Source organism: Buteo buteo, chromosome 15, assembly GCF_964188355.1.
Source record: "Buteo buteo chromosome 15, bButBut1.hap1.1, whole genome shotgun sequence".
In the NCBI taxonomy this organism is placed as follows: Eukaryota; Metazoa; Chordata; class Aves; order Accipitriformes; family Accipitridae; genus Buteo; species Buteo buteo.
In genome coordinates this window covers 8,387,712-8,412,258 of record NC_134185.1, presented here as the reverse complement: position 1 = coordinate 8,412,258, position 24,547 = coordinate 8,387,712, and the positions used below count along the sequence as shown (strand labels likewise).

The 24,547-nt window shown below is 40.7% G+C and overlaps 1 protein-coding gene across 2 annotated transcripts in view; it reads right to left on the bottom strand.

The window, feature by feature from the left end:
• Window positions 1-21,163, bottom strand: part of BCKDHB (branched chain keto acid dehydrogenase E1 subunit beta) — a 124,596-nt gene extending 103,433 nt beyond the window's left edge. Inside the window, exons 1-3 of one of the 2 annotated variants that reach the window (XM_075046494.1) lie at window positions 20,944-21,163; window positions 18,228-18,305; window positions 15,565-15,633 (exon numbers count right to left, since the gene is read on the bottom strand). In XM_075046494.1, the coding sequence (XP_074902595.1) occupies window positions 15,565-15,633; window positions 18,228-18,305; window positions 20,944-21,112 (316 nt within the window). In that variant the 5' untranslated portion in view covers window positions 21,113-21,163. The remainder of the gene's footprint in view (window positions 1-15,564; window positions 15,634-18,227; window positions 18,306-20,943) is intronic. The other variant, XM_075046493.1, reaches the window with a different exon arrangement.
• Window positions 21,164-24,547: the final 3,384 nt, after the last annotated feature.

The window sequence follows — 24,547 nt, the reverse complement described above, 5'->3', positions numbered from 1 at the left end:
TCTCAATCTTGAATAGATCATTTCACCTACCTAACAGATGAAAAGTATTATATGAAAAGGATTTCATACGCAAGTAGCCCATAACTTCTTATGATGAATTTCACCTACTGTGCGTAGAATAATACAATTTACAGAATTGAGCTTTACTCCTCATGTCCTTCCCCAACGCTGTATCCTACAGGAGTTGCACAGACTGGGCCAAGAACATTTGTGTGTGCCCAGACATTCACAGCAGGCTTCAAGGACTCAGCCAACTACATGGCAGCCAGGTCTCAGCCCCCATTTAAGTCACCGTGAGGTCTCAAGCATGATGAGTTGTGTTGATAAACACACATATCCACACACACAAATATCACTGTGTACAAACAGCCTATGCTTTCAAAAGAATTTCAACATTTAGTTACCCTGAATGAAAAAATCATTCAAATTTTGATTAATTAGTAAATATTGCCATTACTTTTTCCTTAAATATTCCAGAAAGTCACACAATGGCAATAAGACATATAAATTAGTAAAAAAAAATGTACTTCAGAAATCTGCGAGCAATCAAGAACAAGGTCAGAATAGAGATTTGCATGCACTAAACTAAATTAGCTGCTTCCTCTTCTGCTGCTGCAAAATCCACTATTACGTTCTACTCTGCAACAAAAGACTCAACTTCTTATTCTAGACAGAAGATTTATAAAGGTCAAATGACAGATAAGTCTTTCTTACTTGGTTTCACTTGTTTACAGGAGTCTTAATTAAGCTCCATTTGAGAGGAAAAAAAAAAAATCACTTGCACAAAAAAAATGTATACTTCTGAAGGACTAATCACAACAGTATTGCCCAAAGAAAAGGACACCTGTTCTGACAGGTAACTGGTAAGAACAGGAATTCCTCAGAAGCTTATCATTTATTCCACTGACATAACCAACACTTCTGAAGAGTACTTCAAGTAAATTGGAAATTAAAAACAGCTGAAGGGTAAGTTTTCCTTTGAAGTCTCCCCCAGTCACTAATTCCAAGGCATTCATACATTTGAATAGACATGAATATTTGAACTAGCAGTTCTAGTTCTAAGTGTTCTCAACACATCATTCTCTTACTTGAGACAGTGATTTTTTTACAAGAGCTCCATAGATCCAAACTGTACTTTCACCTCCTCTCTCCCAAGATTTCCTTAGGAGAAAAGCATGTTTATTGCTTTTTCATTTAATCCTCACTCTCAAAGACCCTAAACAATACCAGAGTCAGGAGAACTTCTGAAGTACAAAGAAAATGTTACCATGGATGGGGAGCAACCTCCTCAATTATCTACAAATACTTATAAATCTGTGCAGTTACTGAATTGCAGGTTTGGAAGGAAAGGAAACTTGCTTTCTAGTAAAACTTAGTAAATTCTTAAATTGTTGTTTAGAGCATGAACATAACATTAAGCATTTACTCAATTGTCAGTCTTATAGCCCTCCGGATGAAGGAGGACCCAGGAAAATTTATTTATAAACAGCTCTACCTTCCTAAATCAAATAGGGAAAACCTGCTTTTCTGGCCCTCTCCCTCACTTCAGATTTCCTGTCATTTGTTACAAAGTAGCATTCCACCAAAAGCTAAAGCATAAACATTAAAACATATTATCTAATGATCTCCCTTTCTCAGGGAAGAAATGGGAACAGGAGGGGTCAGGGGAGGTTAATGCAAAACTCTGGCATAGCTTTGAATGCTGGTAAACTTGCATGTCATTTAATCCTTCCATGATGAAAAAGCAGTCAAGCAGTAGTATAAGCAGGGGGGAGATCAGATTCTTTTCAAGTACACAGTGACAGGTGAAAGAACAACGCAAAAAGGGAAATTGATTATATAAGAGGAAAAAACCTCACTATGACAGTAGTCAAATGCTGGAACAATCTGCCCAGAAGTTGTATGAGCTCCTTCCTTGGACATATTCAAAACTCACCTGGACAAGACCACAACCAACCTAAACTGGCTCCATGTTGAGTACTGGTTTGGACCAGATGACCTTCAAGGTCTTTTCCTTCCAACCCTTATTATTTTATGATTCATTAACAGCCCCAAGCAGGGTTACATGCTGACTGCCCAAACTTCTTAAGTCTGTACCTGTCCTGCTGATGGAAGCATTTCATGACATTGATAAAATAGTACTGATTCAGCTCCACATTGTTAGAAAAATATTCAATAAGCAGCTCACATGAAAGTGGCAGATTTGCTCACCAGAATTTCTGTTTTACTGATGACTATGCAGGTAGCCCAGTCCACATCGAATTCATTCTGATCATCTGGCTCATATACCCAGTTGTATCAGCCTAAAGAAAAAAAGCACGATGCCTAACTGCACCAAGGCATTCAAGTGTTCCTCCAGCTATGATTAATAACATTCCTTGCTCAACCACAAAAAATTTTGCTCTGTGAGAAGCACACTTGCAAAAAAGCATAACTGACTATAAAGTTAGATGTGCAAAGCTATACCAGATGACAGAACACTCACTTGCAAAAATACGCTCTAAAATTGACATCTACCAAACACTTATATGCAGGTATAACCAAGGGATAATATATCAGCTTTATTTAAGCTGCTTAGGTCAGTTCCATGCATCTACAGGCTACGCGTAACATTACATGACATGACAAAAGATCCAAGGGGAAAATGCACAACAGTTACCAAAGCTAAGTGCTGCAACATGTTAATGAAAATTCTGCTGTAATAGACTGGGTACACTATCTGGATGACAAACCAAGCAATAAGCAATACTGTGCCAAATACAAGGCACTGTCTCTTACACTTCTCAGTATCAGTAGTGTAGGAATACTTTATAGTAAATTTGAAAGCATGCTGGTTCTACCCTAACTTGTGAAGCAACTATTCTTAACACAACAGCAAGGATTTAATGCTGCTAAAGTAGTACTCAGGAACAAAGTGCTGAATGACCAGTGATCCGCAGTAATGAAAAACATTTTATGAGTCTCACTTGTAACCATGTCTGGCCCTTGATAATGTAAAGCACGTTGTATTGGGTTTGGGGAGCAAGATTTTGGTAGCCGGGAGGGGCTACAGGGGCAGATTCTGTGAGAAGCTGCTGGAAGCTTCCCCCATGTCCGACAGAGCCAACGCCAGCTGGCTCCAGGACGGACCCACCGCTGGCCAAGGCCAAGCCCATCAGTGACGGTGGTAGTGCCTCTGGGAGAACAGGTTTAAGAAGGGGGAAAAGCTGCTGCACAACAGAAACTGCAGCCAGAGAGAGGAGTGAGAAGATGTGAGAGCACCAGCCCTGCAGCCCCCCCGGTCAGTGCAGAAGGAGGGCAGGAGGTGCTCCAGACGCCGGAGCAGAGATTCCCCTGCAGCCTGTGGTGATGAAGACCATGGTGAGGCAGGCTGTCCCCCTGCAGCCCAGGGAGGTCCATGGGCAGCAGATCTCCACCTGCAGCCCGGGGAGAGAGGAGCCCACGCTGGAGCAGGTTTTCTGGCAGGACTTGTGACCCCACGGGGGACCCACGCTGGAGCAGTCTGTGCCTGAAGGACTGCAGCCCGGGGAAGGGACCCACGCTGGAGCAGTTCGTGAAGAACTGCAGCCCATGGGAAGGGCCCACGTCGGAGAAGTCCATGGAGGAAGTACTGTCTCCCGTGGGAGGCACCCCACGCTGGAGCAGGGGAAGAGTGTGAGGAGTCCTGCCCCTGAGGAGGAAGGAGCGGCAGAGACAACATGTGGTGAACTAACCCCAACCCCCATTCCCCATCCCCCAGACCTGCTGGTGGGGAGGAGGTAGTAAAAAATTGGGAGTGAAGTTCAGCCCAGGAAGAAGAGAGGGGTGTGGGGATATACATTTTCTCTCCCCTGTCCAGCTGAGGTGGGGAGTGATAGAGCAGCTTTGGTGGGCACCAGGTGTGCAGCCAGGGTCAACCCACCACACATGTGCATGAGAAAAATCAATAAATTGATCTATACTTGGTGCTTCCATACAAGCGTGAAAACTCCTTACCAGGTTTTGAGGATTTAATGTTTGTACAAATTAAAAAGAAAGGAGATCTTTCTAATAAATGACTAGCATGTTATGTCAGCCTGGACACTGCAAGATGGCTCTGCATCAAGTTAAATTAAAATTAACCTGCTCCTCAAAGTGGTTCTGTGGCAAAGCTGCTTAGACAATTGACTGGACTGGGGTGGTAGTCTTGACCTTTTTAGGCTTCTAGCAAATTATTTCCAAAAAAACTCAAGTGTTTTAGTCCCTGTAATAAAGTCTGCAACACCTTCTTAAACTGAAGTGGTGATAATTACCACACTCTTATCACCAACCTCAGAGGCAAAAAAAACAGCGGACATACTAAATTAGTCCCACTTGACAAGTACAAATGAAACAGAGGGCATACTGATTGCAGGACTAACCAAGGAAATTGAGAATCACTAAATTCCACCTGAGAGATAGTAAAGGCATAAAGACTGACATCTAAAACAAGGTACACAACCTGTGCTTGCAGACCTGGTATTAACACCAACTGCGAATACTAGTTATGCTCATCAATTCCATCTTGTGTCTTTAATACATAAAGTTTTATTCTCCTTGACACTATATTACTAAAATATTACTTTTAAGTGTTTCACTTAAAGTATTTCCTGAAGTGGAAAATTCCATTTTTATTAAGTTCAGCAGCACATACTTTTTGCCCAGCAATATATCTTGAAATATCTTAAAAATTTGTTAGAACAGCTTTCTTAAGCTCTGTACTGAGTATCAAGTTCTGTATTAAAAGTATATCCCTTATCTTTCCCTCAAACAGGTTTGCAACATATGAAAAGAAACATAATGAATATTAGTAAGTCCCAAACAAATAAAATACTGTTTTCACACCAGGGACACTATCAGAACAATTATAAAAAAGAAACCAACCCCACAGCTACTCTGACACAGAATGATTTATATCACTATCCCACAGATTCAAACGATGTAAAAGGACATATTACACTGTATCAAGTTCTCAAATAACTTTTCTTTTTTTCCAACTGTAAATCTTAAAAAAAGAATTGGCTATTTAAGATGAAAATGAACAAAATGTACTATTGTGTAATGAGTCTGGAACACATTCTCCAGATGTTACTGTTCAAAGACATTTATATAAATCAGAACAAAAGCCAGATCTTGCCAAACTGCTCTGGAAGAACCAGGCAAGCAAGCTACAGAATTCTTCGCTTAAATCCATCCACAAAGAAACAAAGATAACCAAACTCCAGACTACTTAGGTTTTACTCAGTCTATACACAACAACTAGTCATTTTTAACTCTGAATAATGTGTTCCACCCTCAGCTTAAGTCCATGTCAAAAATTCTGAACTACTTCATTCTACCACATGCAATATGTTAGGAAGGACCAGCACCTACATAAAAGAGGAAGCAACAAGCTTGCAGTCTGCTTCTGAACCATCGAACTTATAACATTTTCTATCTATCTGTTTATAAAATAAACCCCTAACACTTATTTCTTATGCTACTTTAGGCTGAGTTTTTCTCCTCCCTATAATAGCACATTCCCATGTTCTTAAAGCACACAAAAGACCCCACGATTATTGATAAAAAACTCACAGAAAAAACTCAGAGTGTCTCCCCCCCTGTTGAAGTAATACCCAACCACTAGTAACTTCTGGGAGGCAGAACACACTACCTTAATGCACTGCCCCAACCAGCCTATCCATATCGTGTTCTCGTAGTTCTTGCCCTTGCACTGTAACACTTGGCACCCCAAGAACAGATCCAGAACTTCCACTGACAGACCTCTGCTCCCTCACCAGTAACATGCTGTGAAGTCTTCACAATAAACAATTTCCTGAGATCACTAACAAAAAAAAGATTTACAATATAAACATTTTAAAGTATTTTAGGGATTTTGGAGGCAAATTATTAGGGGGTTTGGTTTTGTTTTTTTTTAAAACACACTCTATCTACCTCTATTAGCTTAGCTTCAAAAGGGTCTTCCATTATCTCATGCCACTAAAAGCCATCAGGGCATTAAGCAATCTTTGCAAGCGTATCCAATCCTCCTTAGCCAAGAAACTTCCAAATACCATAACAACCTCAGGACAACCTTGTCTTCTCACCCATGTTTTCCCCCATAGGCATTTCACTTAAACACAGAACTTCCCTTCAGGAGTTTTCTACAGCTCAAGCTTATATAATAACACTGTGTTCAAGTAAATACTTTTCTTCAAAGAATGACTACCACAGTTTTAGAAAGGCTGGTGTCCCTTGGGCATGGCAAGGTACAGCCATCTCCTGGCCAAATAAACAGAAACTACTAAATTATTTTACTGGACTATAAACAAATGACTCATTTACTGAGAATGAAGTGTTCCCTGAAAACTCACACAGGTGTTTACACCTTAGACACAAGGTCTACAGAAAACCAGGGATTACAGGGGATCAGACATTGGAAATATCATTATTGCTGCAAGACAAGCTAGCATTATCATGAGATGTATCACCAGAAAGCTGCAAGCAACCAGGTTTTACTCAGTAAGACCCAGAGTAATGTGTCCAGTTTTGGATGGCCCATATCCTTCAGATGCAGCAACCAGCATCCAGAGAAAACTGATCAATAAGAAAAAGCTTCAAATCATAAGAATAATCATGCACTGAGACTGTGTGTGTAGGGAAGCCAGGTAATCTCCATCACTGAAGGCTAAGAACAGTCTTTGCCAGCTGATCTGTCTCAAAACATACCCTGTGCTTCAGGGATCTAAATCTGTAAGGCAGGCAGAAAGCAGAGGAAAACAAATATGGAAGTGATAAATAAAATCATTTTTAAAGCATCCAGCTGATTGCTAATGTGGCTAGGTCATCCTGACATAAGGATGTTATTTTCTTGCTATAACTGTGGTTTCATATGCAGTTCAGTCACTTGCTTTTTGATGTGTTTGAAATTTTCCACAGGGGAAATCTTTGATTCAACTTCCCCCACCCTCACAGGATTCAATAAAAGTGTTATCTCTTCTCTTCCTTTTCTTCCATGATTTTCCAAATTGCAAGAAAATATCCTGGACCAACTGGACAGACGCTAATTACTGTTTACAATCTGCTCCCCATCTATTTCACACTTGTTTTTTTTTTTAAACATGGTTTAGAAGCAAAAAATCCTACTAATTTTATCTATGCTTCTAGCTGCACCAAAATAATAAAGGACAGCAAGTATTATTTACAAAACAAGCCTACATGCTTGAACAGAATACAGCAAGAAGAGAATTAAATTTCAAGTTACATGTGCACCTTTTCTACTCTATGTGAGGAAATCTACATTAGCTATGAAAAATTATTAAGGAAGAAAAAAAATTGAAGCCGCTTAGCCCTCATCTACTACTGTCTGCATGTATGAATGTCTCTAGCCATGTATGTAATTCAGAATTACCTGAAAGGAAGTGACCTGAGACTGATTTTGTTTTACCCAATGTATAGGAGTGACACACAGTTGTTCCTACTGAGTTTCGTTTTATCAGGCGTCCACACAGAAAAGAAGCAATTACGGGCTGCAGAGCAGTACAATACAAAAGGACTTAGGGACTAAAGCATGTCACAAACTGACAGTCAACACCACACTGCTAATAAAGGCAGCAAACATCACTCCAGAACATATTAGCAATGTTACACAGAAACCTTATGAAAAGCATTTTGTTCTAATTGACTTTGCATGACAGAGTACCATAAGCTGCTGTGGGCAGTACACCTCTGTAAGCACTGACAAACAAAAAGAGGAAGAGAGCAGTAAAAGAGACCAAACAGAACAGCTAAAAGAAACCAGAACAGACAAAAGTAAAAGCCATGAGTAAGAGACCCTCCAACCAGTGATGGGACATTAATACAGAAAGGAGGAAACCTATCTTCCTCTTGTTCACTCTGCTATCACACCAAGGATCCCAAACAGCAACAAATGAATCACATAAGCAAAAGACAAATTCATTCCAAAACATTCCAAAAGAACAACTGCTGACAAAATCATTTCTGCTGCATCTCCACAGAGATGAGCTTTGATACCTCAGTCAACAATTCTGGGAGTAAGTTCAGAACTCCTGAGGGACAGAACTGAGGCCAAGTCTCTTCTACCCTGGACAAGCACTCACTTCTGGTGGGAGACACCACAGTGGCATCCTCCAGGAACTGAAAGAATCTTTGAAATAAAAATTACCATCCAAAGTATTCACATTCTACCCATACTTCCAAATAGTTGCAAGTGAACTAAAATGGCATTGTTCAAGGATTCCCTATTGAAGAGTAAAACAACTCATTTACACTGCTCTTTCAGTCCAAAAATAATTTCCAATAGCTCAAAAACTTTGAAGGTAATCTAATCAGGCATCCAAATACTAGGAATCTAACTTAAGCAGTCACCTAGACCCCCTTGATGACAAACAGAAAGACATGCCATGAAAGAGAAGTGCAGGCTGTGGTGTGACAGAGGATCAACTGCACCCTCAGTAAGTTTGCAGACAACACCAAGTGGGATGGAAGTGTTGATCTGCTTGAGGGTAGGAAGGTTCTACAGAGGGATCTGGACAGGCTGAGGCCAACTGTATGAGGTTCAACAAGGCCAAGTGCCAGGTCCTGCACTTTGGTCACAACAACCCCATGCAGTGCTACAGGCTTGGGGAAGGGTGGCTGGAAAGCTGCCCAGTGGAAAAGGACCTGGGGGTGCTGGTCGACAGCCGGCTGAATAGGAGCCAGCAGTGTGCCCAGGTGGGCAAGAAGGCATCCTGGCTTGCATCAGAAATAGTGTGGCCAGCAGGAGCAGGGAAGTGATTGTCCCCTGTACTGGGCACTGGTGAGGCCACACCTCGAGTCCTGTGCTCAGTTTTGGGCCCCTCACTACAGAAAAGACACTGAGCGTGTCCAGAGAAGGGCAATGAAGCTGGTGAAGGGTCTGGAAAACAAGTCTTATAAGGAATGGCTGAGGGAACTGGGGTTGTTTAACCTGGCTGAGTGGAGACCTTATCACTCCTGACAACTACCTGAAAGGAGGGTGTAGCAAGGTGAGGGTCAGTCTCTTCTCCCAGTTAACAAGCGATAGGACAAGAGGAAATGGCCTCAAGTTGTGCCAGGGGAGGTTTAGATTGGATATTAGGAAAAAATTCTTCACCAAAACAGTTGTCAAGCATTGGAACAGGCTGCCCAGGGAAGTGGTGGAGTCACCATCCTTGGAGGTATTTAAAAGACATGTAGATGTGGTGCTTAGGGACACGGTTTAGTGGTGGACTTGGCAGTGCTAGGTTAACGGTTGGACTCGATCTTAAGGGTTTATTTCAACCTAAACAATTCTATGATCATAGTTAGTCTCAAAAGCACAAATTACCTGCTAGAATTGATATGGAACCAGGAGGAAACCTGAACTACTTGCTTATATTAGATCCAGCTTTTAAATGGTGCATTTGCCAAGATGAATCCTACACACATAATAGTTAGACTAAAACTTCCCTTACTAAGGATCACATTTTTTCCAATTTCACATTAAAAAAAACCAAACAAACAAACCTATGTTGGGTACCAACACATGGATTCACTGCATCCATACCTAAATCACAGCTGGCTTTGCAGAAGACTGACGATACTACTAGACCCCTTTCTAATTTCTTTAAAAACTTCTTCTAAAAATATCACAGAATCACAGAAGTGATTCTTTGAACTTTTAAAATCCTCCAATAACTATCTCTCTCCTACCCAAATTCACCATTCACAGAAAGTTCCATCTTACAAGTACTAGTCTAATGCTCCTTCCTTGCCTCACACAACTCCAGAAACGTATTTTCTCTTCCCAACATCATTCTTTCATTCGAGCATTGATCAAACACGACTACACTTAACCTGCTGGCTCTTGAAGCCGCTGTGACCCTCTGCGAGTTGGTCATCAGGACAAAGAGATTTTTCACGTTTTTACCTGCTGACCACCTTTCTTCCAACTCCCTTAATCTCTGCTAGGTGGATAATTCAAGACTACTTTCAGAGGACTACACTCAAAATTATTTTTTTTTACTCTAGTTTTTCAGATACATTAACAGGAACATGAAAAGCTTTACTGAGCTCTAATTAGACATCAGATATACTGAGGAAAGCAATCCCTAAAATGAACTGCAATCTGGTTAGTTAAGGAGACATAAGGCTCAAACCCTACTCCTGTTCTAAAGGGAAACTGCTAGTTCCCTGGCTTGCATGAAATCTTAGCAACAAGAAAAACTAAATTCTGGTTTTTCATGTTTCTTTACTAGGTCAACTTTTCTCTCCATAGCGTAAACTTTTTGGCAAGTATAACAACTTCACAGCTTTCAAGTGAAACATAACCTCACTGAAACATATTATCCAAACACATACATACAACTGCGTGCATCTCATTTGTGTGAGACATCTGCATGTAACGGATAAGACCTACAAACAGTGCTAGTATGGGAAAGCCTGTACACAAATATTTTTTAGCATAGAGACACGAATTACTGAAGATGTATATTACTTTTTGAGACGACAACAAACACGGGCAATAACTTGATCTAAGATTCCAAATTTTTAAATTTATTCAATTCTTCCGGGTTTGGTTTCTACCACCTACCCAAATCTCATCTATAAAAGTGAACACATAAACCAAAAAAACTCAGTCTCCCCAAAGCACTGCTATGGGGAAAGACCTGCCAAGCCAATCTTACTGCTGTTGGATTCTCAGAGTTCTGAGCAAGGACTGATCCTATTCCACATTCTCAGAATATCAAGCTTTGAAATAATCAGGAGGCTCTTGATCCTTACGCTCACTAAGGATAGACTTCTAACATGGCAGTAAGTGCACATTAGAGCCTCCCTTCAAGTGTAGACCAGAATGGTATTAAAGACAAATCTCTACTGAGGCCGATGACTACGCAGAGGCACTTCGGGATAAGGAAGCCCTCAAGCTGTAAGTGTTTGGAGGACAGCAGCAAGAGTATTCAAGAAAAGTATTATATATACACTTCACTTCCCCTGTTTATATAATCTCAAAATCTTCACTTTTGGCCACAGTAGGCTAGATGGGTCTTTTTTTGGAGTTACCAAAAAAAACCCTGCTCTGGCATTCTTCTGAGTAGCCTTCCTTGTCAATCACTGTTTCTGCTATTCTTGTTTCTCAAGTCTTTACTTCTGTCCCCCTTCTCCATTTTTACCTTACCCTCCGTTTTTCCTCCCATCATTTCTTTACCGCCTGTCATCTAATCCCTACCTCTGATGTCTGTATTTTTGTCGTCATGTGGATGAGTCTGATCTTTACATGCTGCAACTTTATTTCACACTTCAGGCAGAGCAATAGGACACATGTACCCACACTCAAGACCACTGTTTCAAATCCATCTGCAGACTGAAAGACAAATGTACAGCTATTTTATTCAGATAACAATTTCTTCAAAAGACTGAAATTAATACATATTTCCCTTTTAAAAAATAAAAGTAAAAAATGTTTGCACACATTACCTAGGCTACAAAAATACAGCAGGCAAGGAAGCAGGCTATCAATCATGCAGTTTACATCTTTGCTCTAGAGACAGGAAACATCTCAAGACAGCAGGACTATGGAACAGCAGACATTCATTACTTCAATAAAGACACTCTACAGGTTAGAGTATGTAACATCTGCAAAATGGTGATAACTAAAAATCCGGCAGGGGGTGATGGGGAAGGAGACAAGAAATAAAACAAGAATGTGCCTTCCAGTGTGCAAGGCCGGAAGGAGGGGACAAAGGAAAAAATTGTACAAGACTTACTTCCCTTCCCTTATCTGAAAGGAACTTTCCACATAAAAAAATTCAGGGATTCTACTCATTTTCAGGAAGCAGGATTATACAGCAACAGGTTTCTAAGCATTCAGTTCCTGCAAAACACACTAACACCAACAGAAGGATCATGAACAGCAAAGCAATGCAGAAAACTAGAATCGCTTATTTTGGATGTTGATACAAGATGTATATGAACAAATATACTATCCTGAGTCACAGCTATCGTGGAAAAGAAACTTCCACATAATGACTTGTTTATATATGATTCCTCAGTTAAACATTTTCAAACAAAACTCTTTGTAGCATGTAAAAAATTCATCCAATCAAAAATTAGGATTTATTTCCTTACAAAGTCAATAAGTTTGACTTCTTTCACTTATTACTATAGGCCTCTAGCTGTGTTTATATTACATTACTCTACACTCAGGCTTAAACGGCTTTCCTGGCAAAAAAGAGATTTTAGATTCATGACAGATTTATTCTAAAAGCAAATTTCTTTATCTCTCCAGAGAGACTTCAGTAACAGTCTGGATAGCGAGCAACATCTGTATAGTACTACTACTGAGTATTAATATACTAAATTCTCCCTACTATAATATTAGGTGATACTTAGACCTTGACCTCTATAAAAGTGCTTAAAAAGGAGCTAGCATTTGTATCAGAATAACTACTTATAGGCATAGACTGCCACCTAGTGATTTTGATTAGCTACAGCAGGGGAAAAAAAACCCAAACGCATACCTCTTTCAGGAGAGGAGAAAAAAACATTCGTTCTATCATATTTTACATCAACATATGGAAACAACCTCGTATTATATCACTTGTATCTCCAATTATTATGTTGATGGTAAATTCAGGCAGGGAACAGGGGAAGAAGAGTCAGTAAGTGTATGTAGTCTTCCTTGTACAGGTAAGATCCATAAGGTTGCTTGCTTGTTCATCAATTCTGTCTGGAATTTCTCCTTATTTTACATGGACTCTAGCCTTAGCATAAAACAAGCACTGCATCCAGAACTTACTTATCTCCAAGACAACACTGACAGCCACCTACACCCCTCTTGAAATTTTGGATTCCTTCAATTTTTGCACTTTCAGCCTTTCCTGTTCTCCTCAGCATTGTAACTATATTTTCAATATGTACTCTAATTCATCTTTGCTATTCCCTCTCCAGCCACTGCCTGTTTTCTACAGAATTTCACCATTAGTAAAGAAAGAAGCCAAAAGTTACCTGTGTCATCTTATCTGCCTTACAAAGTTGAATTATCATTATGTGAATGACTCTTAAGTTCACCTTTTATCTGTAGACATCTCTTTGTGTCCAAACTTGTATCCATGATACTGACTCCATTTACTTATGGGCATCTCATCAGCAGCATAAAGAACTCTTACTTATTTTTCCTGTCATGCCTTCTCCACTAACTTCTCTCTCAATTACTATCAACATCTCCAGTTCACTTCTCACCTAGACCATAAACTCAGAATCTGCAAGACAAAGGGATCTTTCTATAATGAATAGAAAGATCTTACGAAGATCTTTCTATAATGAAACTGTAAGGCAAATCTTTTTTTTTTTTTTTAGGTAGGAAAACAGCAAAAAGCTTTTCAGATTTCACTTCCTCTTCCAGCTAACACTTTTCCTCTAACAAATACAATCTTTGCAATGCTCTGAATAAATGTGAAGAGATAGTTTCCTAACTTGTCAATTTGATCTCACCAGCACTTTACGTACTGTAAGAGACTGAATTGTTATCTCCAACCGTTTGCCTCAAAGATTGTTAGGTGCGAGGGACTGGACAGTCATCTCAAGGAACTGTGAACTGTTTATCTCCGAGATGGCCTGTTTAAGCAGGACACTCCTCTGTCCATAAGGACAATTATCAGGCCCTCAAAGCACCCTCAAAACGACCCTCAAAGCAACACTCTAACAATATAAAGTTTGTTCCTTTTGTCTTTGAAGCTGGAGATGTTCACTAAAAAACAAAAGGTTGCTTATGGAGCCATCTACTCCTGTTGCTTATTTCACAAATGAAGTCTTCTGTTGCCCATGTTTCCAGCAACTGACTGCTGTTTCAGGGGCTTCGTTTTCACATGAAGTCTAGTAAACAGACTTAATATATCACACCAGAGTTACAGAACTCTAACTCCACCTCAACATGCAGCACTAAAGATCATTGCTAATAAAAGTCCTATCCAAACTATTTGAACATTAACATATAAACCAGACCATGAGAAAACATCCACATAATAATTGAAGCAGAGAAACAAGACAACAAAATATGGTTATGTTTCTAAAGCTTCTTAAAAGTATAGTCTTCCTCATCTTCCTTCATCTGGTTCACTCCAAAAAAGTAGATCTTGGTGATCTCCAAGATAGCAGTAACTCATCTCCTCCAGATGAGAAAAAAGAAATAGATTTAATCACTGGCTGCTAGCAATCACAGTCATCTTTGTGTCTTGAAGAAAGTAAGCTGCTGAAACTTAACATTCGATAACGTGTTCTTCTGTTTAATAGCTCAGTGGGGGAGACAGCAACTGCCAAATTAAAAGCTATCAGGTTACTGTATCCACAAGCAGTTTCCAAGACCTGTAAACTGCTGTGTACTAGCCAGCGTGCCATACATGAAACATTGATTTTTTTTATTATTTTTTTTTTTAGCGTTCCAGTAACAGTATTTCTCGCAGCAAAATAGGTACTTAATGAAACCACACCAAATGGATAACCAAAGAAGAAACTTAATTAGAACAGTGAAGGACTTTGAAAAATGCTCTAGATTTGCCAACCAGGTATCACTAACTAGGTGGTTAAATTCTATCCATCAAGAACGATTAACATGACACTTAGATGCTTGTGCAACAACATATGGTCTGAAAGAAAGATGGGGCAAAGAAAAAGACTTTTAGAAGCCACTGATACTCAGCTGTAGGAGACTGTCACCCAGAAATAGTGGAACTAAGTTCCTCCCAAAATGAACACAATATACAGATTAATTTTCAAAAGTTCTTGTGTGATCTGTGATTTAAAGCTCCTGCAAGTTTTAAAGAAATTGCCTATTTAAAACTCAATTAAAAAGTAAGTTTGCAACAAAGTTAAAAAGCTCCTGCAAGTGACTATTTTTCCTCTTCCACTGAGCTCACCTCAACTGTCTGAGGCATGAGATGATTAAGTACCATCTTATTTCCCATGTACTTTTGCAAACCTGTTTTTCCTATCCAGTGATAAAGGCTACTTCTAAGATTCTTCGAGACAAAGGTTGTACCATCTCTCTGAATGCCTTCACATGAGTCTCCCAAACAAGTAAATCGATCACATTCTAGATGAAGCACAAGCATAGTTGTAACACATCATTTCTATATTGGCTTTTCAGGCCATGCTAGAAATTACTCTATTTAACAAAGCATTTAAATCCTTTTTAATGCAATTCCTTCACAGTTCTTGACAGATAGGATGAAAAAGCATCACCATGTATTGTTGCTAAGAGGCATTAACTTGATTACAGTAATTAAATGGGGTCACGATGATGAATATCTGGTCCAGTTGCAGTTTAAAAAAAATGAAGTTACATTGATAAAGTTAGTTGAAGAAATAGAAGACTCCTGAAACTATGTCAGCAAGTTTCAAAAGCTTTGAAAGCTTACATAAATGGTAACTCATTCAAAATTTTTCCTATTTTCAAGGACAGAAAGGAAAACAGAAGTCCATTTACAAGGCTTCTCTCCCACATATTCTTCTCTTCTCCCACAAACCACAGAGGGCTACAAAACAACAGAAATGCTAATATGAAAATAATGTCAGATTTAAAAGTTAACTTACCATATTTGTCTCGCAAGCCAACTGTACACCTGAAGACTCCACCAAAGGCCACATCTTCACCAAATATTACTGAAAAATAAGAACAGTAGAGGAGGCTAATGTTACTCCAACGTATCTTATTTTTAATGAACGTGTTTCAAAGGTTTTTTATACGAGACACTAACGTAAGTAGTGCCTAACATTTCATTTTACTTCAAAATTTATCTACACCTAAGCATTTCTCATGCACAGCCTAACTGTACCAAATAAAGAACCGAGGTTAATGAGGAATCATCTCAGAACAGAATTCATGAAACCAACTCATCTATGCTTTCATTAAATTATCTATTTATTTTTCTGAAATATTCTATAATATCACAATATCTAAATCTAAATGAATAAAAGCAATTCCAAGAAACAATTATATTCAGTCACTAAAGAGTCACTGAAGTTATGTGTTCTGCTTCAACCAGTAACCATTTGCACTCTTCATCCACAGATTCCAGTAAATGTAGTGTTTTGAAAAATGTCAAATTGTTTTCTTCAAAATATCAATCCAACATGAAATTTCAAGCCTTCTCCACACATACTTGCCAGATACCTGAAAAGTGAATTCAGAGGAAGTCCTCTACAGAAAAGATGGATATCTAATAACCAGGACAACACTCAGCATTCAACACTACTATCCTTATAGTGTGGGGGATGTAGCCAATAAAGTTTTATCACTAAAAGTAATTGCCTTTAAAATTTAGCTTCATATCAACTAATCTGGAGGGTTTTTTCTTTGAATTTATGGAATGGTGATGTCTAATTTTTCTTAAAACAGTTTTGTTATTTAATTCACATTATTGCCCATTTCAATTTTTTCAAGCATGTAAGAGATGTGCAGCAGTATCACCAATAGCAGCTTGCATGAACCGGGATCAGTTGTGATAATTCCCAAATTCCTCAATACTCTCCATATTCTGAAGGATACAAAATAATAAGTTAACCTCCTTGCCTTCCAAATATTATTTTTATTTAAATAAAATACATTTCTGATTGGAAGCACTAAAATGGATTAACACACTTCTGACAATCGTATTAATGGCACTACTTAAAGAAAAATAACTTGTATAATGATGTAAAACCAAAGTAGTCATGGAGTATATGATTGAAGTGTGTCCCCCGGTCACCTCTCTAATTCATTTTTAATACTAATTTGTTTGGGTTTTTTATGTACTCTAGAATCTTTGTAAGGCCTTTCCATCACCATATGGCTACTCACTTTTGAGCAGCTGGCATAAAAAAAAAAAATCCCATTTAATGCTGGTATCAGCAAACTTGTGTGGATTTACTCATTCTATTCAGCCACTGAAAATATTTTCCTGGACAGATTCTAATTCTCCTCAACACAAGTATGAGGATTTCCACTACTTAGACAACAGTTGCTCAATTCCCATACAACTAAAAACATATGAAGGACATGCTTTCTATTGCAAGAAGTACTAATTAATTCAGTAAGTAGGGTAATACTGACAACTCACATGTCTTGACTGTAGAATTTTAACACGGTCTTGCAAAGGGCTTTGCAAAGATCCAGCCTTGCAAAGCTCAGGAGCAAGACTGGAACCTCAGAGGGACTGAAAGGTTGAAGATTAAATATGAGTTTAGGTCCCTGCTGGACTAACATTCTACTTACTTTTATATGGCTGATTCTACAGAAATGGTCCTAAAATCTGTTCTTGGCACTAATTTACCCTCTGTTGTCCAAGTTTAATTTAAAAAAGGCGATTATAACACAGCTGTAGATCAAGAGGGAATGTATACGGGCATAGTACTGGACAGACAACATGGAATTTGTCCTAACAGATTAGACGATTAGTCAGACTTCATGTTGAGCAGTGGTTCAAGCAGTGCCTTGCTAACACACTAAAAAGAAAAACCAGAATTACACAAGATCATACAGCTTTTGCAGCTGTGTTCATGACATTAAACATCTCTTTCAAATACCTGGCCATCATCACACCTTTGTTACAACAACAGAAGTAATAGACTTCCTGTTAGTTATAAGGAATTAAAAGTGGAGTAAATAGTTTTGTGCAAAAGAGTTTAGGATAACTCTTTTAAATCAAGCTATGATGAACTAGCTTCTTCAAAGTTATAGGTTATCCAGACTGCAAAAGCCTAGAAAATCTTATGTTGCCTATGCACAATTACGAACAGAAATCAGTAAAGCTGGAAAGGAATTTTGGAGGGCAGGGAAGGAGAGCAGGGAGAATGAACAGAGCAAGGAATATATAGTCTCTAAAAAATACCACTTTTAGAGCATAGAGAGTTGAAGGAATTAAAAACTAAGATTTACATTTTAAAAACTCCTTTACTTCCTTGTGGGACTCAAGCTGCCCTGAAGTATATTTCGCATCAGTAATACCAGAAGTATGTGAAGCAATGTATCTTCCTGTCCCAACTTTCAAGCAAAATACACCCAGCCAATACAGAAGACACAACTGCATCTTAGATCACATAATCCATTAATAATCTGTAAATACAACATGGTTTTAAGTTTTGTTTGAGATCAAAGTGTAGAAATAACTTCTTAGAAAACTTTAAAGGCCACAAGAAATGTGTTCAATATGGCACACAAATAGGCAAAATAAAATGCTATTTATACAAAGCAAAACACACTAACAAGTATAGCATACCTGCAGTCGGATCTTTGGCTAAAGTATTATCCAAGGCACTTGTTATGGATTGGAAGAGATTCATCTTCTGAGTTTGCCCTGTGTGAAAGCAATTATTTAGCCATTTAATTTGATTCAAAACATAAAGTACATTAGAAAACACTGGTGCAAAACACAACTAAAACCTTAGCTAACAGTCATAAACAAGATCCCTGTCAGGACTACCCAAGACTCATTTCCAGAGTAAACTTAAATTATGGGATAGATGGGATTGAGCAAGGTATACCTTGCAATCCCAAGGACTATTATTCTACTACCCTGCATTCAACCTTTTTTTCAAATACTATGCTTTTAGCTAAAGCAAATGCAGCTTTGCAATGCTTAGTCAAACACTAGGAACAACGACTAATGCAACAGTTTTTCAAAGGAAGAAACCATAGTAAAGCCTTATTGTTTTGAGGATTGGGATCCTTTCAGCTAAGATTCACCAGATCTCATTTAAGCTTACTTCATCATTCTTTAATTTTTTTTTTATTATTATTTTTTTTTAAAGCTCCAGCCTTTCCAGTTTACAGATACCTATTATTATCAGAAGCTTTCTAGACCACTGGCCTGCTCTCTGGACTGCAGTTAGAAAGTGTCAGAAGCATCAAACCCACACTTCGAAGAAAGAAAACTTGATGCTGAACAGCTATATTTAAAACAGGTAAAGCAAATGCACCAGACTGCTGTATTAAAATCTGCAGCACGGATTGAAAGCAAACCTTCAAAACCAAGAGGGCCACCCAAGTGCCCTTCTTCATTCCAGCACTGCAAGGAAAAACAAACAGTCCCGAAAGCAAAGATGGAACAAAACAACAGTCCAGTCCCCACTACTGTGACCAACTCAGATTCTTCAAGCAAATAAAATAATGCCTTATCAGAAACTGAGCAATGTGAAATTGCCTGGCTGACATTTGGTAGCTCTTTAACCAGCAAACTCTAGGAGCCACAGCCCAGGAGAATACTACCTACCAGCACACACAGCACATTAAAAAAAAATGATGGTTAGCTGATGATCCCAGGCAAACATGAGACTAGGTGTTAGAAATCAGAAAGGAGAACTAAATTCCATTTCTAGTAGCTACAGTATCTCTCAAAAACCATTCAGCTTCTCTTCTTCCTAAATTGTTAATTAATGTTAGCATCTGTTGTTAAAGACTCATGTCATGCCACACCAGAGCTGAGTAGCTGCATTCCTACACACTCCTGTGCTTGGTAGCTTCACTTGTTACACTTTACATGGCCCTTTAAGAAGAAGAAACTAAAAAGAATTGTGCTGGAAACTGTTCAAATTATATGAAAGCTACAAATAATCAACATTTACAAATTCAAGGGAAGGAAAGCTGGGGAACAGTAGTTGTTTCTCTCTTTCCCAAGTCATCCACATTAGTATTTAGGTTATCTTTTCCCAGCCAAAACCAGCACAAAGATACAATCCTTCTAGTATTTGATATAAATAAATGACTATTATTTAAGCAACTGTCAGAAACTCCTCACACTGGCTGTTCTGACCTGCTGCTCTTGCTTATAACAAAGGCCTCTGTATCAGCCCCTGTGGGAAAGGAGAAGCTAATTGCACCCTTTAGATTTGAACTGTGGAGTTGGAGAAGCATTATCTTAACAACATCAGGATCAGTAAAGGCATAACTGTTTCACTATTTTTCACAGAATTTCAAAGCGTATTTTAAATCAAAGGGAAGTAGTGTTCTAGTAATAAATGGCAACAAAAAACGCCCTGCCCTACTAGAGCTTCTTCACTATGATCTCAAGCAGAGACCTGCGGCACACAGGCTTTACTCTGCGACACCTTGGATGCCTGTATCTCCCAATGACTAACAGAAATGGACGAGAGTTTTCTCAGACTTAGTGACCAAGCCAGGATACCAAGGCATCCCACTAAGTAACACCTTTCTACAAGACAGCGTGGTTCACGCAAGAGAAACAGCTATTCTGCAGCGGGCAGGCTTCTTCCAGGAGAACTCAGCACTAGCTACATCTGCAGGGAGGCATCTCGGAAATAAAGCCAAAACACCAACTTTCGTCCCGAGCTGTTCATTCCCAAGTGATCTGCATTTACTCTCAATCGCAGGATCGTGAAGATTACTTCAAACCTTTCGCTAGACAGCAGTCTTTATTAGTCACAGGTTTACTACCACTTCAGCATGCGATAAAAGTACGGGGGCGGATGTAAGGCATTAAGGCACTGCTAGAAGCTTTACCACCGAAGCAGGAGAGGGGCAGAGGAAGGGGTCCGAGCAGATGACGGGTAGGCCCATCGCAACTCTTGCCCAAAAAAAACCACTTCACCGAGCCGCCCCGGCCGCTACCGCTGAGGCGCCGAAGGGACCAGAAGCCCCCCCCGCCCCCGCCGGGGCCTCCCCACCCACAGCCCGAGCAGGTGGAAGCGCCGCGGACGCCGACCGGGGGTCTCGCCCCCCACACACAGCCCCGGCGGTGGGGCCGGAGGCCTCGGCTGCCCGGCCGGGGACGCCTCGCTCCCGTGGCCACCGCCTCGGCCGGGCAGGGCGGCCCGAGGCGGCGGAGGCGGGAAGCGCCCACCCCTCTCCTTCCCTCCCTCCCGCTCCGCTCCACCCCGGCCGGGCGGGAGCCTCCCCCGAGAAGGCGGCGGCAGCGGCGGCGGCGGGGCGGACCCGGCAGCAGAGCGAGGGTGAGCCCGGCCCGGCCCCTCTCTCACCGTACTCGCTGGGCGCCGGGTCCGGCTGGAAAGAGAAGTGCGCCGCGGAACGGCGGGGGGCGGCCGGCAGCGGGGGTAGGCGGCTCCAGAGCCCGCCGACGCGGCGAACCGCCGCCGCCCCGGAGGCCAGCGCCCCGCGCAGCGCCAGCCCCGTCCCCGCCGCCGCCATCGCCGCCGCTCTCAGGGGCCGCCGCGGCCGCCGCGCGTTCTAAAGAGGCGGGGTCCTGGGCGGGCTTCCTGACTGGCCAGCGGCGGGTGGAGGACGGGCCAATCAGAAGCCGTTCTGCGGTGGGTGGAGGGGGGTGGGAGGGAGGAGAAAGGGTTTACTGCGCGTGCGCGGGAGGCACGCCGTTGGGGAACGGGGCGGGGCGGGGCGAGGCTACGTGCTCCGCACGTGGGGGTGGCACGCGGGGGAGTGAAGGCGGGCGGGAGCGCCTGCGCGGTGGCGCGCGGCGGCCGTGAGGGGCGGCCACGCCGTGAGGGGCGGCCACGCCGTGAGGGGCGGCTCCGCGGGTGCTTTTCTTCCGTCTGGTCGCCGCTGACGATGAGGGTGGGCTAGGCGCAACTGAGCCTCGCCTCTCCCTCGGTGCCGTCGCAGCCGCGGCTGAAACAAAAGTCATCACCTTTTGCCTTAAACGTTTTTTTCGGTTTTTTTTTTTTTACCGCGGGGATTTTCATACTGCCGTCCCAGCATCGAGAAATGCTGAAAAAGTGTCCGAAATCCTCAAATTCTGCCCCAGCAGATGGCCCAGAAGGGTAAAAAGAATTAATAGAGACACCTGCAGGTATTACCTGTTCTGCGTCTCTCAAACCCTCTCTCAACTGCACATCCAACTTCTCTCAGCCTGTCTTATTTTTAATTATTCTTCTTGTCCAAGGTCTTTTTTTCCAAACACTCCCACTCGCACCTTCTTTACGGTTTTTTTAGCAGTTGAAATTACAGTCTTGCAGATGTATGTATTTTTCTTGTCAGGTTTTATAAAACATTCCTTCTAATGTTTTCCTTACCAAAGTGACCGCCTCACATTCCTTCTCCAGATGCTCCTGTCCCCCAGGTGAATCTTCTTGCTCTACTTTTGCAGCTTTTCTTCGTCTGTACATCCATCGTTGCCACCTTTCAGTTGCCTCTGTGTCAATCCTTTCCCTTTTATCAGCACATCACATCTTGTCCGTACACGTGCTTGTCCATCAACCCCTTTCAGACAGCGTCCAGCACGTGTGACGAGCCCCTTTGATTTGTTCTTCCTTGTCTGTGTTGATATCATCAATAAGACTGACCCTACTGGAAGGCATTTTTAGTCTGCTCCAAGAACTACTAACTCCAAAACCTTGCCTCGGAGAAAAAAACTAGACACTTCAATGATGTATATATGGCATCATCTCTTTCAAATGAGAGAGCTCATGTGTAACCCCGTCTGAATAGGGCCTTGTTTTAAACACTGGAATATGTGGTTTCACATCAAATATGAAATATGTATCACTATTTTGATTAGATACTATTTTTTCTACCTGAGTTCCAAGCCATTACTGAATATCCCTGTTAATGAGCACAGGACCATTTCAGTGAAGACCATTGTTTCATTATATATTGTGTGAAAAAAAATTCTTTTCATGTTGATTTTGAATTTCTTAATCATGGGGATTTATGCAAGATAAAAGGCTTAATCCTACTGCTAACTGGGGAGACTAGTCACTCTTTAACATGCCCTTTATCCTTAGAGACTGCTGACAAAGGTCTCAAGATCATGGGGTCAAACAAGTTCTTCTAACATATCCCAGTATATCCCATGGAAGCAAAATACTGATGAGTATCTAAAGGGGGTGAGAATTTTAATAAACAATAGAAAAGCAATCTCTCCAATGAAAGAGGAGTATAAATGTCAAATGTTGAGATTGCTTCCAACTCTACTGCAAGGCAAAACGTAAATATTTGAAAAAGTTTAGTACATAGCAAACATTACAACCATCAGATGATATATAACCATTTTTTGTATGGCTAATAGTATAAGAGGTTACACATATCGAAGTTTATTATTCAAATAATTGTATTTCTTTCAGTGAGTAATGTATTCAAGTAGGAGGAATTTAGATATATTGCACATCATTGTGGCCAGGTCTGCAAAACTTACAAATGGAGAACAGATAGTATAGGGAGGTATTATTTTACTTGTAAGTCCGTCATCTATTTTTAATAAATCAGTTGTTGGACCTGTGAATTGCTAAACTCAAACTATAAGCTATGAGATATATTCGGTTTATGTACAGTTAGTATTTATAAAATGTGGCAATAACTGTGGTCAGATATTCCAGGAGGTGCTCCAGTTTTTAACACAGACAGAGAAAGGATATTCCTTGCTGTCTCAATTCAGCGACTCTTGTCTCTTACATCTGGATATATATGGAACTTGAAAAGGAAAAGAATGGTCGTGCAGCCCGGTATCTTACAGAGGACGTTATGGCATTTATGATGGAAGGGTGGAAAGAAGAAATATGTTCAGTAAGAGCTGTTCACCTGCTATTCAGACCTAAGTGAAAGAGAAAAAAACTCTGGAGATGGGGCTTGCCACCTAAATTATTATTGCCTTTTGAGTACAAAAGGTAGTTTGTCCACATGGCTTTGGGGATTTGCACTGGTACTAAAAGGGAAATGGGCAATCAAGGATGTTTATGCAAATGTACTTTGGCTGACCAACATGTTAGCAGAGATGAGTCCTAGCATTTGTCTTTCCAGCTGTGATGGGGTAATAATTACATCCATGTTGTTCCTGGTATAGGTTATGGTATTCCAGCAACTTCAATTACATTTTGAAGACAGCTTTCTCAGCTTTGGGAGTTGTTCAGTCACTGAGGGCCACTTCTGTTAAATCCATACACCAGACTTTTAAGAGCTGAAATCCAGCTGCGTTCCCCATCTCTGTGTGTTAGTCATTATGCACATCCTTAGTGTTGCTGGCAACCTTTAAAAAATTGTGGCAGTCATTACTATTATTTCTGAATAATCATGCAGAGCAATTAATGAGGATCTGATGATGACTGCAGACCCTACTGACGTGGACCAGATTATGCCCATGCTTATGCCAGCATTAATCAGATGTAACTCCTTTGAAGTCCGTGTCGTTACCTATGATTGACATTGATCTAATTGTAACCGAACTGCAAGTATTGGACTCTGTCATGAGCATAGGGCTCCACATCTACTATTCTACTCCAAAATCTCTCAAAATTTGCACATAGCTTGCAGCTGAACCTTAGACACCTTCTGAGCTTGTCACGTTTCACAGTAGGTGTTGCTTTATTTAAATTACATCTCTGTAGATGATGAGGCATCCAGGTGATTTCTGTATTCCTTCGAGCGTATTTCACTGTTGTTTTCTTGTCAATTCTGTCTGTCATGCTATAGTGTCGCTGTAAGTTTTCCTCTCTGCTCTGTGGTTCATTGAAGGGATTTTGTAGCATGTTCTCCACCCCAACAGTCGATTAGCTGATTCACCCTCTCTTATAGGAGCTGCTAGTAAGCACTCTTGTCACACTAATACTATATCTTGGCACTACAGCTGTTTTCTTCCTTCCTTTGCTGTCTTCTGTCTTCCTCCTACCCTAATTA